The 17,151-nt window shown below is 50.1% G+C and overlaps 1 protein-coding gene across 1 annotated transcript; it reads left to right on the plus strand.

Moving 5' to 3' along the window:
* Nucleotides 1-419: 419 nt before the first annotated feature.
* Nucleotides 420-4,298, plus strand: LYPD5 (LY6/PLAUR domain containing 5). Its single transcript, XM_074315889.2, has 5 exons — nt 420-508; nt 2,070-2,198; nt 2,727-2,903; nt 3,112-3,258; nt 3,496-4,298. The coding sequence occupies exons 1-5, from the start codon at nt 451-453 to the stop codon at nt 3,753-3,755; spliced, it is 771 nt and encodes a 256-aa protein (XP_074171990.2). The 5' UTR covers nt 420-450; the 3' UTR covers nt 3,756-4,298.
* The last annotated feature ends 12,853 nt before the right edge of the window (nt 4,299-17,151 follow it).

Below are 17,151 nucleotides of genomic sequence, written 5' to 3' on the forward strand. Positions count from 1 at the left end.
ATGTCTGAGAAGGCTTCAAGGAGGCGGTGATGCTTGTGTCCCTGGGTCTGGAAATGTGGCTCTAGGATTAGAGGCTGTGAGTTTCTAAGTATGTAAGTCATTTGTGTTGGAGTGGAGGAAGAGAAGAGAGATCAAGAGGGCACGTATGCCCACCTCAGATTACAACACAAGGTGAGGAATGGGGTAGAAAGAGAGCCTGCAAAACACAAACTCCACCAAAATTAAGGCTTACAGGCCCCCAGCCCCTCCTCCCTCAGACCCAGGACTCATCAGTGGCCCCATCATGAATATCTAGGAGGAGACCAGCCCTAGAGAGGGAGGCGGGGGTGGAGGAATCCTGCCAGGCTGGGGAACTGGGATGCCTGGGGCTTGGCAGGGAGAACCAGCCTGGCAGAAATCAGAGCGGGAGGAGCTGTCCACGGTGTCTCCACTGAGCTCCACGACCTGGCAATGGGAGTCCCCAGAGTCATCCTGCTGTGCCTCTGTGGGTCTGTGCTCTGCCTGACAGGTACCCCGACTTCTGAGTCCAATGATCCATAGGGCCAGGTGGTGGTCTGGACTCCTGGGTCTGAGGGAAGAGGGGGTTGGGGGTCTGGACTCCTGGGCCTTGGTCAGGGAGAGGCCTGGAGACTGTGTGCTCTTCATTCTCTTCCCCATCAGTCGTTTTCTCTGGTGTCATTTTCTCTCTTCGTGCCACTTCAGCCTTTCTCATCCTCCTGGCCCAGGACCCCATTCAAGAGTATTTCTGGGGAACCATGGGGGCTTTTTTCAAAACTGTCAGAGAAACTTGGCCTCATCCTCAGGCAACCTCTTCCCCAATTTGGGTAAGGACAGGGAGGTACTCATGAGGACTAAAGTGGTTACAAAGAAAGACAGGGATAGAGAAGTGGGAAGGAGGCTATGTCTGCACAAAGCCGACTTCGTGTGTGTCTGCTCATCCAGAGAAGACAGTCTGATTTCTGTGTGCGTCCATGTGTCAGTGTGTCCTTTGGGTCTCTGCGCTTGTATGGGTGTTTCTGTAGCAGGTTTTGATGTCTCGGAGTTTGAGCGAATGCTTTTATGTGTCTGTTTATCTCTCAGCTTCACTCTTTTTATAGAAGAGATGCGTGCATAATTTTGTATATCTGTGTCTCTTTGTATTTGTGCATCCCTTGTGATTGGTAGGCCTGTGTTTAACTCTGTGTATATGTGTTTAGGTATTTTGATGTGTGTTTGTCTCTCTGTGTCCCTGTGTCTCATGTCTCTTGTATCTGTCCATAATTTTAAATTGTATGTTTTCGTGGGTCTCTTTTTTGTGTACCTCTAACTTTGCATAGTTGTGGTCTCTCTACTTGTGTGTCTGTGACACTTGGGTCTGTACCAATCTCTCGCCAGGGATGACTTCTTGTGCTCCTGGGTCTCTCAGTGTGGGGTTATTGGGTCCATATCCACATGTGTTTCTGTCTGTATCATTTTACATGTGTGAGATGCTGTGCCTCTGTCTGCGGGGGTCTCTACTGGAGAGTCTAGGTGGTACTTGTTTTGTGTGCGAATAGATGTATTCAGGATACTCTGTGTCTATCTGTGAGGTTTGCATGAGCCCGTGTCCGTTTTGTTCTTTTGCATTTCTGTCAGTGTGTGTTCTGTGGGGTATCGCAGGGCTGGCTGTGTATGTGTATTTGTAGTACAAGATCACACATCCCACTGACTGTACGGGAGGGTCTGTGTTCCATCAGTGGCCTTTTAGCGCTACTGGATATTGTGAGTTTAGTTGGGAGAAGGACTGGCAGAGCAGGAGAGAATCACTTCCTCCTTATTTAAATCTTAGAGGGCTTTCTGAAAGGTCATGACCTGGAACAGCCTGGGGCAAGAAACCTGGCCTGGCAGGTGTAGAGAGGCCATTACTCTGGCACCAGGTAGACACAGCCATGAGCAGTGGTGGCAACAGATCGGCTCTCAAGGCAACAAGGCCTGTCTCCTCTCACGGAACAGCCTTGTCTGTCTGTCATGTGCAGGGCGGAGTCTTGAGTGCCTGAAACAGGCTCAGCCCTGGTCTGCTCCTCTCACCCCACCCCTGTTCCTCTCCTCAGTGTCCCAAGCCCTGCAATGCTACAGCTTCCAACACATCTATTTCGGGCCCTTTGACCTCAGCAGAATGAAATTCCCCAATGTTTCCTGTCCCCACGGATGCGCTGAGTCTGTCTTGTCCCTGGACACAGGTGAGGGACGGCAAGAGCCAAAAAAAGGAGCAGGGTGTGCAGAGGAGAAAGGGGTGGGACAGGGACAGGGATGAGAGATGAAGGAGAAGGGGGGAGGGGAGGAGCCCAGGGGTTGGGGGAGGATTGGGTCGAAGAGGAGGGGAAGGATAAGGACAGAGTGGCGAGGTGGAGGAAGGGAGAAGGGAGAGCAAGAAAGGCGTGGATGAGGGGAGTGAAGTGGGGAAGGGGGAGAAGACAACCGCGAGCCAGGAAGAGGAGGTGGGACAGGGGCAGAAAGGCAGCAGGGGGAGGAAGAGAAGAGCAGGGGAGGGAAGGGTGGGTGACGAGGTGCGGAGGAGGGGAGGAGGTGGCCAGGAAAGCGGAGTGTGAAATGGAGAGAGGGAGGAAAGGGAAGGGCAGGAGGGAGGAGCGAGGCAGAGAAGGAGAGAAGAGACTTGAGACTGGACTGAGAGGCGAGGGAAGAGGGAGAGGAAGGGGCCTGGAAGGGGAGGAGGCAGCACACGAGGCCCCACCCCCTCCCATCCCCAGGGTACCGAGCCTCGGTGACCACGGTACAGAAGGGCTGCTGGACAGGCCCGCCCACCGGCCAGATGCAGTCGAACCGCAACGCGCTGCCGCCCGACTACTCGGTGTTGCGCGGCTGCAACTCCGACTTGTGCAACGCCAATCTCATGAGCCATGACGCCCTCCCCAACCTGAGCCCAGGTGTGCCAGAGGGCGGGGCGGGGCGTGGGGCGGGGCGTGGGACGGGGCGGGGCGGGGGAGGGGCGTGGCCTCCGCTGGGCCCCTCCTCCCTGCTCTCTAGGATTCCAGCCCCCTTGTCGCGCTAGTCGGGAGCCCTAGTACAGTGCACAACCCGCACAACTGTACCCGAGAAACATTACCCGAGTGTGAATCAATGCTCTCTCACCAGCGCCTACCCCGCAGACGCTCAGCGGCATCGAGTGCTACGCCTGCGTGGGGATCCACCCGGAGGACTGCTCCCCCGAGAAGTCCCGGCGGGTCCAGTGTCACCAAGACCAAAGCGTCTGCTTCCAGGGCAATGGCCAAATGACCGTTGGTAAGGGGCTGGGAGGGTAGGAGGGCTTGGTCAAGGGGTGTGTAGGCAGATCAGGCCTGAGGGTAGAGGCACCAGACAGGCTTGACAGGGAGACATGGCACTGGTTTGAAAGAAGGAGGCATGGCCCTAGTCTAAGGTGGGACACTGGAAGTTAGTCTGGACCCAGTGATAGCTCTGGCCTCTGAGGTGGGGGTTCAGGTGCCTCCCTCAGTTCTGACCCCTCCTCCCTGCCCGCAGGCAATTTCTCAGTCCCGGTGTACATCAGAACCTGCCACCGGCCCTCCTGCACCATCATGGGCACCACCAGCCCGTGGACACACATCGACCTCCAGGGCTCTTGCTGCAGTGGGCACCTCTGCAACAAGGACTCCGTGACCCAGCCCTTCACCACTGCGTCGGCCACCACCCCTCCCCGAGCAGCCCACATGGTGGCCCTGCTCCTCATGGTTCCCCAGCTGGTTGGCATTCTGGGAGGACCCCTTGGGCTCTTCCCATAGGCAGCCCCTCCAGCATCTTTACAAGCAGGATGCCGGGGCACGCACACCCCTTCTCACTGCTGCAGCCCTTGTAATATGGAAAATGATGTCAAGCAAGAGTTACACTCCTGCCTCCCTCTTCTCCTTCCCATTTCCCTATCACCACCTTGCCCCCACCTGCTCAGCAGGCCTGGGAGAAATTGGACAAGGTCCCCAGTGTCCCAGGGTGGGGAGGAACAGCCATATCCTGCCCCACGTGAAAAGCAAACCTGATAATAGATATTATTTGCTGAGCACCAACCAGGCCCCAACACCCCATGACGCCCTAGGACCAGCTCCAGCAGGAGCTATAATGATGTCTCTATTAGTATCATCATGAGAAGCTCAAGAGGTAGTATATCCTAAAAGTTAGGAGCTCAGACTCCGGAGCCAGGCTGCATGGGTTTGAGTCCCAGCTCTACCATTTAGCTTGTGGGGAGCCTTAGGCGAGTTACTTAACCTCTCTGCCTATGTTTCCTCACCTGTAAGGTGGAAGTGAAAATAAAACCTATGATTATGAGAAAACTTCCTTAACGGTGGTTGTGGTCAGGATTTAATGAGCTGAACGTGGAGTACCTGGGACACCACAGTCACCGGGCACAGGTGGGTTATTGTCACAATCCCCGTGTGAGAGAGGAGCGAAGGGAGGTGGAGGCACATGCGTGAGCTCATGGAGCAGAGTCAGGAGTGTGACTCCAGCCCCGTAAACTGCTGAGCGACCCCACCTCCCAAACACAGGGTTCTGGAGTAATTTGACAGAAATACAGTTGAGGCAAAGCTGAAGCAGGCAAAATTCTCCAACCTGTGGAGACCGGGGAAGACTTTGAGGAAGAACTGAAAAAAGATAAAAAAGCATTGGCAAAGAGAGGTAGGAGGAAGGGCATTCTCGACGGAGGGGCCAGCCTGGACAAAGAGCCAGAGGTCGGAAGGAACCCAGGTGTACAGGATACTTACACGAACACATGAATTTCATCCTCTCGTGCACATGCTTTACAAGGTCCTTTCACATCCTTCTCCCCACTTGAGCCTCCCAGTGACCCAGGGAAGCAAGCAAGAAGGGGAGTCTTATCCCCATTTGTGGATAAGTTACCCAAGGCACAGTGAGAGAGAGTGATTTTCAGAGTAAATGGCAGAGCAAGGATGGATCCCCACACCTTTTCATGCTACCTCAACAGGCAGCCTTGTGGGGAGGAAGGCATCTCAGAAACACTGCTAGATTCCAGTGAGGTCAAGGGGAGAAGGGCCCTAGATGTCTCTACATCCTGCAATAGAAGGGGGAACTGGGTGTCATTAATCATTCAACATTACACTTACTGAGCACCTACTATGTGCCACACACATAGTTGTTGGGCATACAAAACAAGTAAACGCCCGACCTTCGAGGAGCTCACCTTTCTAGTGGGGGAAGCAGAATGGATTTTATTGCAAATGTGGTTTAAGGCCTTGATTGTCAGTCTGATGTGTTAACTTGGCTAGGCCACAGGCCCAGTTAGTTATTCACTCAAATGCTAATCTCAGTGCTGCTGGGAAAGGTATTTTGTAGATGTGATTAAGGTCCGTGGTCATTTGACTTTAAGTGAGAGAGGTTATCCTAGGTCACTGGGGCCTGTTCAGTGAGTTGAAAGGCCTTACGGGCAGAGCTGAGGTTTCCTGAAAAAGAAATCTGCCTGCTGACAGCAGCCTCAACCCATGCCCAAGAGTTGCAGCCTGCCCTTCCTGATTGGCTGCTCTACAGATTTCAAACTTGCCTGGCCGGCCTCACAATCACATAAGCCAATTCCTTGCAATAACTCTCATTACATATATATGCGTATATATATCGCCTAGTACTGTTGTTGTGGTTAATCCCAGACTAATACAGCATCCATTGGAGGATTTATAGCAGAGGGCCACCACAATTATATACATAAAATTTTATATTATTATATATTATATGTAAGATACATTACTTATATAATATACATATCACATAATATATACATATTACATAGTATATACAGAGGGTGCCAAAAAATGTGTACACATTTTAAGGAAAAAACTATTAAAATTGTAATACTCAATATATACGGACAACAAAAGATGAATACAAGTCACGTTTGACTTCTGCAATTACAAGAGGTGCTCACAGTGGGTACCATCAGCGTCCAGACACTTCTGATGATGGCGAACTATTGCTTGAGCAACATGGACCAAAGTGTCCACTTGTATACATTTTTGGCACCCCCAGGATTATGTTACATAATATTCATATGTTTATATATATATGATTACATATGTTATAACTTTTTCATCAAGATATAAAACACATCTAGTAAAAATGCAATGTTTGCAAATGTATACCTCCAAGTAACCTCCGCCCAGATCATGATATAGCACATTTGCAGCACCCGCCCCCAAAGCCTCCCCCATCGTCACAGGCACTTTCCCACCCCGGAGGCAGCCGTTACTCTGGCTCCTATCACACATCAATTTTGCCTATTGCCGAACTCCACATACACGGAGTCCTACGGCAGGTCCTCTGTGTACCTGCTGTACAGTATACAAGGATCCCTGCAGTAAGACGAAGCTGAGACCTGTGAGGTGGCTCCTGCACCAGTCCAGGTGACAGGGGTAGCCACGGAGGTAGTGAGGGGATGGATTTTGTTGGTAGAGCTTACAGGACTTGTTGATACATTGGTTGAAGGGTGCGAGGGGAGGAAATGAGAAGACGCCGCCCAGGTTTTGGCCTGAGGAATGGGGTAAATGGTGGTAGTGTTTACCGAAGAGAGAAACAGATGGAAGGGAGTGAGAATCAACAGTGGGGTGTTGGACATGTTGTGTTTGATTCTGTTTAAAATAAGAGCATTTTGGTTTGCACAGGGCCCCTCCTCAGGACACAGGACATGGATGTACCTGGGTATCTCTCCCCCGACGGAAATGAATTTCTCTGTTTCCTCCAAAAGATATATCTTAGAATGTTCCTAACAGGGCAGTTCATAATTGTTAAACGCTGGAAACATTCCAAAACCTATCAAAGGTAGAATGGCTAAATTAATGGCGGCCTACTCACCCAGTGGAGTACTATACAGCCACAAGAATGAACCATCTGCAGCCGTGATACACACAGCAGCATGGATGATTCTCACAAACATAATGTGAAGCAAAAGGATAAAGACACACAAGACACCATTCTGTACAATTCCATTTATCCAAAGTCCAAAAGTAAGCAAACTAATGCGTGCAATTAGAAATCAGGATACCGACTATCCTTGGGGCTTAATAACTGGAAGCGAGGATGGGGATTCTAGGGGTCTGGTCCTGTGTTTCTTGATCTGAGAATTCATTGAGCTGTTTCCTTATGATTTGTGTTCTTTCCACACACACATTATTTTCAATAAAACGTTCACATTTCTTAAATGCTTTCTTGGTGCAGAAATGTCATGTGGGAAAGGGGAAGAGAAAAATAAAACTGACCCCTTTCTTAAAATTACCTATTTGGTTACCACTAATGAGCAAAGGGGTAGAGAGTTCAGCTAACCATCTTATCACATAAACGCTTGCGATGTTAGGCAATGTGTTAAATGAAAAAGATTGACTGGATAAATAGATCCAGAAATTGTGATCTCTATTCTGCTTGTTAGCTGTGAATTACCCAAATGATGGGAAGTATTTTTATTACCTGCATTCTGCCTGAATGGACTTAAATTTGCATGTCATTCCTTTTGCCCATCCACCCACACACCTCTTTGTAATCTCATCTGTGGTTATCTGTTTGAATACTTAACATTTTTCTTTTTTTCACTACTCAGTCAACAACTAATTACTGCTGTCTCCTAACTGAAGTGCACCAGAAATATCCGGTTTTGATGGGAGGGGAAAGGCAGTGGAAAAGTATTGACAAATTTTTGTTTTACAAACATCAGGACCACCACCACCAACAGAAGAGGCCAGATGAAAAGAAATTAGTAGATTGATAGATAGATACATGGAAAGATAAAAAGGAAGGAAAGAAGGAAGAAGAAAGGAAGTAAAAGGGAGGGGGGAGGGAGGGAGAGAGGGATGGAGGGAGGAAGAAAGAAAAACAAGTGAAGAGGAAACTATGCATCTCTACTACAATTTGCATTCTATAATTGACCACAAGGCTAGAGTTGATATATTTAATTGCCTTCCATTACTCACTCCACGTTTCCTTTTCCTCCTGCTGACTGGTGTTCTTTATCTAGTGAGGTGACCCAAACCCTCCTTCCTGAAAGGTCTAAATCCTTCGTGATCATGCCTTTTTATGTTATTGTTGTTGTTGCTGCTTTTACTATCGGACATGAAGCTTTAAGAACTGCTTCAGAGGATGCCCTGGGTTCTAGACATGGCCTTCCTGCTGCACTATGTAGCCTAGCAGTAACCCAGTGTCCCCTTGGTAATTGAGATCAATCACCCCAGCAAATACAGTAATCCACTTTTTTGTCTGTTGGTTCAGTAGCGTGAGGAGCCCAAAATGGCCAGATGACAGTCTCACGTTCCACTTCATTGGACCTACTGCTGTCTCCTCTAATGGAAGCATTCTTCCCCTGGGAACCAAGACCCCTAAATCAGCAGAGCTCGAAGTTGTGGGGATGAGAATCAAACATTGTGCACGTGGGTTTATGTGTAACAGTGAGAAGAACATCTGCCATTCCTTGACACCCAGACCCATGTATTGGGCTATGAGGGTGACAGCATTCAAACATATGCTGCGTCCTATAAGACAGAACCCCATCCTTTGAGGATATTGACTCCAAGCTGGCAACAATAAGCTTTTTCTAGGTGATGGGGTATGAGGTAAGCCCAATGAAATCCATGGGCATGAGCCCGTTGCCACACTTCATTTGCTGGGTCATGAGTTCCCTGGTCAAAGGTAACACTGTATGGAAAACACAGTGAAGGAGAAGACATCCTGCGGTCCTGAGGAAGGACTTTATGTGTGGTAAGAGGAGTAAGGAGAGCCCTTAACCCTCTAAGCTTCCTTTACACACAGAGGACCGCTTCAGACACAGACCTTGGAAATGCAGCTGGAAGGTGGTACGGAAGAAGCATTGCCAAACGTGTATGTATACACATTGGTGTCCATCATTCATTGAGATCCTCTATGTCCCTGGCCATGCACTGGGCACTGGGGCCACGGAGGTGAATCGAGGCCTGGAGGAGCTCCCAGTCTGATGAGGGAGGTAGAACCATGCTCAGACAGCCACACGCCTAGGATGGAGGGAAGTGCAGGGACAGGAGGGGCCAGTGTTGGGGAAGGGATACATTGGGGCTGGTGCCAGAGGAAGAAGAACCTGGTGACAGGTGTTAAAGCATGCCATGTGGACGGACAAGGGAACACATTCCAGGGAGAGGGACCAGCCCATACAAAGATGGAGATACAGAGGCAGAAGTAATCTCAGTGGAGAGTTAACAAATATCTGTCATTCATTCTTCTGTGCTGGGTGATCCTAGAGAACCCTAACCCTGGGGAGTTCTTGGGCTGATGGGGGACACAGACTAGGGCCCAGAGGGACACAGCCCCATCAGGGAGATCCAGGCAGTAAATAAGGGGAGTGCACGTGCCGGCAGGGCTGGCAGGTAGAGAAGAAACCTCTGACTGGGGGTTGAGGCATTGGGGCATCAGGGGTGGTGACTTCATAGAGGACGGAGCCCGGACAGGAGCTGGGTCCTGAAGGATGAGTAGGAGACCAACCAGGTGGACGGCGTGGAGAACAGCATTCCAGGCAGAGGGACCCGCCCTGTGACAAGGTCTCAGGAAACATTTGTTAAGTGGCAGAGACAGCTGGACAGAGTCAGAAAAAGTAGGAGAGCTGCAAGGAGGGATGTTTGGCAAACATTTATAACCTGTTCTTCTGAGCTGGGTGATGACAGGCACCCAGCGATGAGTCAGACCCAACCTTGCGCCCTGCTCTGGAAAGAGACAGTCACGAGTGGAGGCTTCCGGTTGGTAAAGCATGAATTACAAGGGTGGAAGGGAGCGCCAAAGAGGAAGAGTAGGGAAGGCTTCTGATAGGACACCTACATGACATGCAGGGACTGGCAAAGCCTCAGCAGGAAGGTCATCAAGGACAGGATGCACAAGGGCTTGGTCACCGTGTCAAGTGTGAGAAAGGAAGACGAGGATGAAGAGAGTGGCAGGGCCTCTGAGGCTGAGGATAAAATTTCCTGAACTTTCCCCAGCAGCCAATGGGGATCTATGGAAGGGGTGAAACAGGGGCCAGGCGTGGCAGAAGTTCTCCTTGTGACCACGCAGGAGACAAACCAGGGTCCTGAGGCAGGGAGAACAGGGAGAGGTTAGCAATGGGGTCTCTTCTTCATGGTCTCCAGGGTTGGGGGCCACTTGGGGTTGACGGGCTTGCAGGGATAAGACGGGACTGAGCAAACAGAGTGTGAGTGCTGTGGGTTAGGAGGAGTCACTTCCTTAGAAGTGACGATAGTGGTTTCCTCTGGATATTGGGAAGGGGGTTGTAGTCATAAAGGAGCGCACAGGAAGATTCTGGCAATTCTCCCTGGGTGTGTATGTGTGGTGATTTCACAGGGGGGTGCTATATAATTATCCATCCAAAATGCACCTGTATATTTTACGCACTTTCTGCATGAATGGTGTGTTTCATACAAAAAATAATGATGCCAACAGCAGAGTGAAGCCTAGAACCCAGGGCTTTGGACGCTCATATTGTGGCTTTTTAATCTTTGGCGATAGAGGTGAGAATACGGGCGATCCCTGGTGTATCACTTGGGAGAGGACCAGAGAATCTGCTGTGACAACGGTGATGATCTATAGCTTGACTGAGGTGGTGGTCACACACGTCTATACTCAGGTGGAACTGCACCAATCTGTACACGTAAGATTTGTGAACTTCATAACATGTAAGTCATACCTCAAAAACAATTAAAAATACAACATATAATTAAATGATATCATGTCTGGGATTTGCATTAAAATAATAGAGGAAGTGAGGAAGTGGGTGGAGGTGTAGATGAAATGCAATTAACCATGAGTTGGTACTTGTTAAATGGGTACATGAAGGTTTATTATACTCTCCTGTTCACTTCTGTATTTTGACATTTTCCATGATAAAAAGGACGGAGAGAGAGAGAGAGAGAGAGAGAGAGAGAGAGAGAGAGAGAGAGAGAGAGAATGATAGAACCAATACCTATTGAACTCGCAGTGACCTAGGCACTCCCTCCCTTCGGAACTCAGACGCCTGCCTTCTCTCTGTGGTCCAGATGATCCAATACCTGGATCATACACACAACATCGCACCTTTCCCGAGATTCCTCTGCCCTCCCCAGCTTAATGGAAGTGGGAGCCAAGGTCAGCACCAAGGACAGATCCGTAGCGTTGGGTCTCAGAACCACAGGCAGCAACTCAACTAATACGGAGACAAACGACAGGGAAATGAGGAAATGACGTCCTTCCCGCCTCCAGGACAGTGTGGAGCAGGGTGGGAGGATAGAACCATTTAACAAGAGCATTCCTTCACCAAACAGCCACTGAGTAGCCCCTCGGTGCAGGCACCGCTCTGAACCCTGGGATGGCAAGATCCCTTTTCTAATCAATCAGAAAAATCAGAGAACAGAGTCATTTAGATAGTTCTAAGTGCCATGATAAAGACCGGCAATGGAATAGGATACAGGATTATTTATGGGGCCACAGGGGCCCATTTTTTGAAGAGGTGGTCAGAAAGAGACTATATTGAGCACTGGATGAAGTGAGGGAGTGATCCGTGGGAAGGCTGGAGGTCAAAGCATTCGGGCAGAGGGAAGAGCAGGCACCCAGACCCTGAGGCAGGAAAGAGCTTGGCACATCTGAGGATCAGCAAGAAGGTCAATGCTGTGGAGCAAAGTAAATGAAGGAGAAAGTGGCAGGAGAGGTTTTGACATGATTGAAGTAGATGCACAGAGAGAAAAAGACAGAGAAAAACAGGAAAATATAAATGACAAGCAGAGATGGAAAGAGCTGGCAAAAAGGTGAAGGCAAATGATACTGGCTGTAATTTATAAAGGGCAATTTCTATGATCTATTCCATTAGTTCACAATTAAGTTTGCAAACTTGTTGCAACAATGTCGCTAACCTCTTTTTTTTTTTTTTTTTTTAAAGATTTTATTGGGGAAGGGGAGCAGGACTTTATTGGGGGAATAGTGTGTACTTCCAGGACTTTTTTCCAAATCAAGTTGTTGTCCTTTCAATCTTAGTTGTGGAGGGTGCCGTTCAGCTTCAAGTTGCCCTTTCAGTCTTAGTTGTGGAGGGTGCAGCTCAGTTCCAGGTCCAGTTGCCCTTGCTAGTTGCAGGGGGCACAGCCCACCAAACCTTGCGGGAGTCGAGGAATTGAACCGGCAACCTTGTGGTTGAGAGCCCACTGACCCATGTGGGAATCAAACCGGCAGCCTTCAGAGTTAGGAGCATGGAGCTCCAACTGCCTGAGCCACTGGGCCCGCTAATCTTTTTTTTTATATCAGAGGGATTATTCATTATGAATTTGTGCCAACTGGACAAACAGTTAACCAAGTTTACTATTTGGAAGTGCTGAAAAGGCTGCATGAGAAAGTTAGACGACCTGAACTTTTCGCCAACAATTCATGGCTCTTGCATCACCACAATGCACCAGCTCACACAGCCTGTCTGTGAGGGAGTTTTTAGTCAATAAACAAATAACTGTATTGGAACACCCTCCCTACTCACCTGATCTGGCCCTCAATGACTTCTTTCTTTACCTGAAGATAAAGGAAATATTGAAAGGAAGACATTTAGGACATCAAGGGTAATATGACGACAGCTCTGATGGCCATTCCACAAAAAGAGTTCCAAAATTGTTTTGAAGGGTGGACTAGGTGCTGGCGTAGGTGCATAGCTTCCCGAGGGGAGTATTTTGAAGGTTACCACGGTGATATTCAGCAATGAGGTATGTAGCACTTTTTCTAGGATGAGAACTTAATTGTCAGACCTCGTGTGAGTGTGTGTGTGTGTGTACACACTTTTATTATGGAAAACGTCAGATACAGAAGTGAACAGAAGAGTATAATATTTATTGTTATTATTGTGTAACAAACCACTCCAAAATTTAGTGTCTTAAAACAAAAAGTGTATCATTTCCCATGATGCTGAGGGTGACATGGCACTTTGGTTCGTCCCTCCAGAGGTCACTCGTGGGTCTGTATTGTTGGGGCCTTTGGCTAGGGTGCCTTGGTTCTCCTCTGCACAGCCTTTCCATGTGACTAGCTTGGGCGTCCTCAGTGTGGTGGTCTTAGAGTCCCAAGGAACAAAAGCAGATGCTTTGAGTTCGTTTAAGAAATGGGCCTGGAACCAGGCCCGCATCATTTCTGCCACATTCTATTGGTCAGAGCCAGTCACAAGCCAGCCAGATTGAAGGAAAAGGGACATAGAATACCCCTCTTGATGGGAGAAGCCACATAGCAGCCCAGAGAGTGGAGGGGTTATTGACAGCCAGCTTGGGAGACAATGTACAAGTGCCTGACATAGGCCAGGTCCTATGCTGAGGGCTCTGGATGGTGCATCTCACCTAATCCCCAAGCAGGCCTATGACATAGGGATCGTCATCCCCACTTTACAGGTGTCGCAGGACACGCAGCTGGCAATAGCAGAGCTGCACATGTACTCAGGTCTGTCTGTAAACCAGGCTGTGTGTGCATTGCATTATATCCCACAGAAAAATAAGGTCAGTGGCCATGTCAAGGCCTGAGCCAAGGTCTCTAGACTCCCAGATTGAGAGATACATAGATACATAATCTAACATAATGATATACATAATTTTTAATGTTGGGGAACACAAAGATACAAAGGCATGCACTTGGAGACAAAGACCAGGAGACAGAAACTAAGAAATAAGGCCGGTGGGGCAGCCGGGTAGCTCAGTTAGAGCGCAAGCTCTGAACAACAGGGTTGCCGGTTCGATTCCCGCATGGGCCAGTGAGCTGCGCCCTCCACAACTAGATTGAGGACAATGACCTGGAACTGATGGGCCCTGGAGAAGCACACTGTTCCCCAATATTCCCCAATAAAATGTATTAAAAAAAAAAAAAAGGCCAGTGAGATACACACAGCGAAGCAAAGACTCACAGAGCCAGAGCAAAAGTGCGAGCGAGATTAACCGAACCACTAGCCTTCCTTTAGCTTAAAAGCTCCATGGAAAAGGAATTCTATCTGTTCTTTTATAACTACACCCTTAATGCTTAGAGCAGTACCCGTCTCTCAGTAGGTGCTGGATATATGCTGACAGGAAACTAGGCTAGACAAGGGGAGTGCCTGCAGTTCTCAAGATCACCACAAGGTGGCAGTATCCTGATGCCCTGAAGCCACCCAATGCCTAAATCCAAAAGACTGCCCAGGACAATCCCCTGCCACAGGCCCCTGGCTTTCAGGATGTCACTCCCCCCTGGGCTCAGCCCCGCCTTCCCCTTCACAAGCCCTAGGCGACGAGTGACCTTTCCGCCTGAGACACCCTCTTCTTCACTCTCCTCCGCCATCCTGCCCAGTTAAACAACCCTTTGTCCTTGGTCCCTTCCGGCTGGGCCCCCAGGCACCTGGGTCCTTTCCAGGCCCGGAGATGGGGCTGGGACAAAGGTGGGGCAGCTGGAATGAGGCCAGGGAAAAGTCCCAGGAACTCTGGAATCAGTTATTCTAGTCTTCCTGGACCAGGATTATAGGACCCAGCCGCCTCCTCCCTCAGACCCAGGAGCCCAGGCCCCCAGCCCCTCCTCCCTCAGACCCAGGAGCCCAGGCCCCCAGCCCCTCCTCCCTCAGACCCAGGAGCCCAGGCCCCCAGCCCCTCCTCCCTCAGACCCAGGAGCCCAGGCCCCCAGCCCCTCCTCCCTCAGACCCAGGAGTCCAGGCCCCAGATTCCGCACCCCAGTCCACTTCTCCCTCAAAGTCCCATGCAGTGACCTCGGCCCTCTCTTCTCCGACCAACCTAGGCATAGAAGTCCTCTGGTGTTCCTGTCTCCCTCTATTTTACAGAGACCCCTCTCCACCTCCACTCCCCCCTCCAGGACTGAGACCAAAGCTGAGTCACAGGAAGCTCTGGGCCCTGAGTCACCCCCACCGCCCAGCTCAGCCCCTCCCTGGGCGGGAGGGAACTGGCTCAGAGCCCTATGTCCTACCAACTGACCCCCATAGCCCAGAACTTCAACTGGAGGCAGGTGACCGTCCCACTGTGACCCCATCGCTGCCACCCTGGCATCTCTCACATCCAGCTTTTGCTCCATTTTTCTTTCAGTCGTGGTCTCTTTGGAGACAAAATTTCTCTCTACTCTAACTTCCATGTCTTGATTCTGGCTTCTGCTTTCTCTTCCCCTCTGCGTCTCTTCTCTCTCCATCTCTTTGATTTTTTTTTTTAAAATTCTCTCCCTTCCTCCCTTCCTCCTTCCATCCCTTCTGTCTGTCTCATTGTCTCACTCTCTCCCCCTCTCCTCTGGCTGCACCACTCAAGGTCTCTGTCTCTCTTGTCTATCAGTTTTCACAGGTGCCTGCACTGAGGCACAGCTGTGGTGAAGGGGTTGGAGCTGGAGGTCTCTGTTTCATGGCCTCTGACTCTCAGGAGGCTGCATTCTGTGTGAGGCCCTGGGCTTCTGAGTGGGGCTGGGTGGAACTGGAACGGGCAAGGCTGTCCCCAGCTGTGCCAGGGAACAAGTGACAGAAACTGAGGCAGAGACAAGCATGGAGAGTCCCAAAGAGAGAATCAGAGACAGAGACAGAGAGAGGCCCAAAGGGAGAGCTGGAGGCAGGGAGAGAGTGAGACTGAGAGAATGAGACAGAAACGAGAGCATAGACCGATGGAGACAGACACAGAAAGACAGAGACACAGATAACAATGAATATGGAGGGGGACATGGAGGCAGACAGACAGTGACAGGGAGAGAGGATGAAATAGAAAAACAGAGGGACACAAAGATGGAGACGGAGGCAGAGACGCTAAGAGAGACACAGACACGGAGGCTAACAGAGACAGAGACAGAGACAGAACCAGAGAGAGAAATAGACAAACGGGCAGAGAGTCAGCGATACTTAGACAGACGTAGAGACAAAGAGATAGAGACAAAGGCATAAAAGAGGGAAAAACAGACACAGAGAAAGACAGATGGAGACAGAGAGAAAGACGGACGCAGAGCAGGAAAGACTAAGAGAGGAGTCGGAGGTGAGGCCCTGAGAACCAGGAGGGCAGAGGCACAGAGAGACCAGAGCCAGGCCGCAAGGGCGTGGGTGGCAGGGGTGCCAGGCTTAGCCTCAAGAGCGCCCAGCGGCAACATTTTCTCGGAGTGGACACACGTGTGGTGTCTGGGTGCACCCGGGTGTGTCTCACCCTGAGTGGGAACCCTGTGTGTGCCACGGGGCAGGGCACCAGCGTGGGTTGTGTTTTTGTCACTGGGAGTGTCTGTGTGTGTGGTTTGGTGTCTCTGGGTGTGTCTGTGTGGGTTGTGTTGGTGTGTTGCCAGGCATGTCTATGTGTGTCTCATTTCTCTGTGGCTGGCAGGTCCATGTTCCTGCATGATATATGACACAAGAGGGGAGAAGGGTGATGTCTGTGTGTTCCCCCAAAAGTGGTGTCCCTGGGAGTACCTGCTGTGTCACGAGATCAGTGTGTGATGCTGCAAGAGGTGTTTTGTGTCACCTCCCCAGTGTGTCCCGCGTGTTGCTATAGGAGGGTTTTGATCTATGCCTAAATGTATGGTGTACAGATCCATGTGTCACTTCTGTGCCACCACCTGTGGTCCCCTACACTCTGGGGATCACAGTGCATCACTCTGCATTGCTTTTGCTGTTCTGTCAGTGTGTGTTGTGTCTCTTTCTGGGCATTGTGTGTGCCGTTGTGTATCATTTAGAGATGTGATCTTATGTCTCAGGTTGAGGTGTACGTCCATGTTGGGGGCCTCTCCTTTCCCTGCCAATAACATAGCCTGGTGCCCACACTGTGTTGTGTTTGTGTGGTTGTGTATTCCCGGTATTGTGTGAGGTGTTGTTGCAGGCATAAGATTGGCTGGGTCAGTGGGTCACATCTGCTGTTTCATGTGACATGTGTTGTCAAAGGTGGTGTTGAGAAATGCTGTGTCAATGCGTTTTGTGTCACTGTGTGTTTGTGTATTTCTCTGTACATGTGGTGTTTGTGTGACCAGCAGTGTGCAGCTGTTGTACACGGCGCTCAAATGTGGCTTGTCTGTCAGAGGCGATGCTGCATGTTTCTCTGTACACGTGACATTTGGGCATCGGGTCCACTCCTCCTCCCCTCGGCATCATTCTGGGCAGTGTCCTGTGCGATGCACGAGAATAGACCAGAATGCCTTACTGTGGGCATGTGCTGCTGGGGTTTCTGTGTGTGTGGCTGTTCACTGGAGGTCTCTGCCTGCGTCCATTCATACTGT

The sequence above is a fragment of the Rhinolophus sinicus genome, chromosome 8 (genome assembly GCF_057876585.1).
Source record: "Rhinolophus sinicus isolate RSI-liver-muscle chromosome 8, RSI-T2T, whole genome shotgun sequence".
In the NCBI taxonomy this organism is placed as follows: domain Eukaryota; kingdom Metazoa; phylum Chordata; class Mammalia; order Chiroptera; family Rhinolophidae; genus Rhinolophus; species Rhinolophus sinicus.

Coding starts and splice junctions, on each gene's coding strand:
- LYPD5 (XM_074315889.2), top strand. CDS start 451: ATGGGAGTCCCCAGAGTCATCCTGCTGTGCCTCTGTGGGTCTGTGCTC. Junction 2,199..2,726: donor TGTCTTGTCCCTGGACACAG/GTGAGGGACGGC, acceptor TCCCATCCCCAG/GGTACCGAGCCTCGGTGACC. Junction 3,259..3,495: donor CAATGGCCAAATGACCGTTG/GTAAGGGGCTGG, acceptor CCCTGCCCGCAG/GCAATTTCTCAGTCCCGGTG.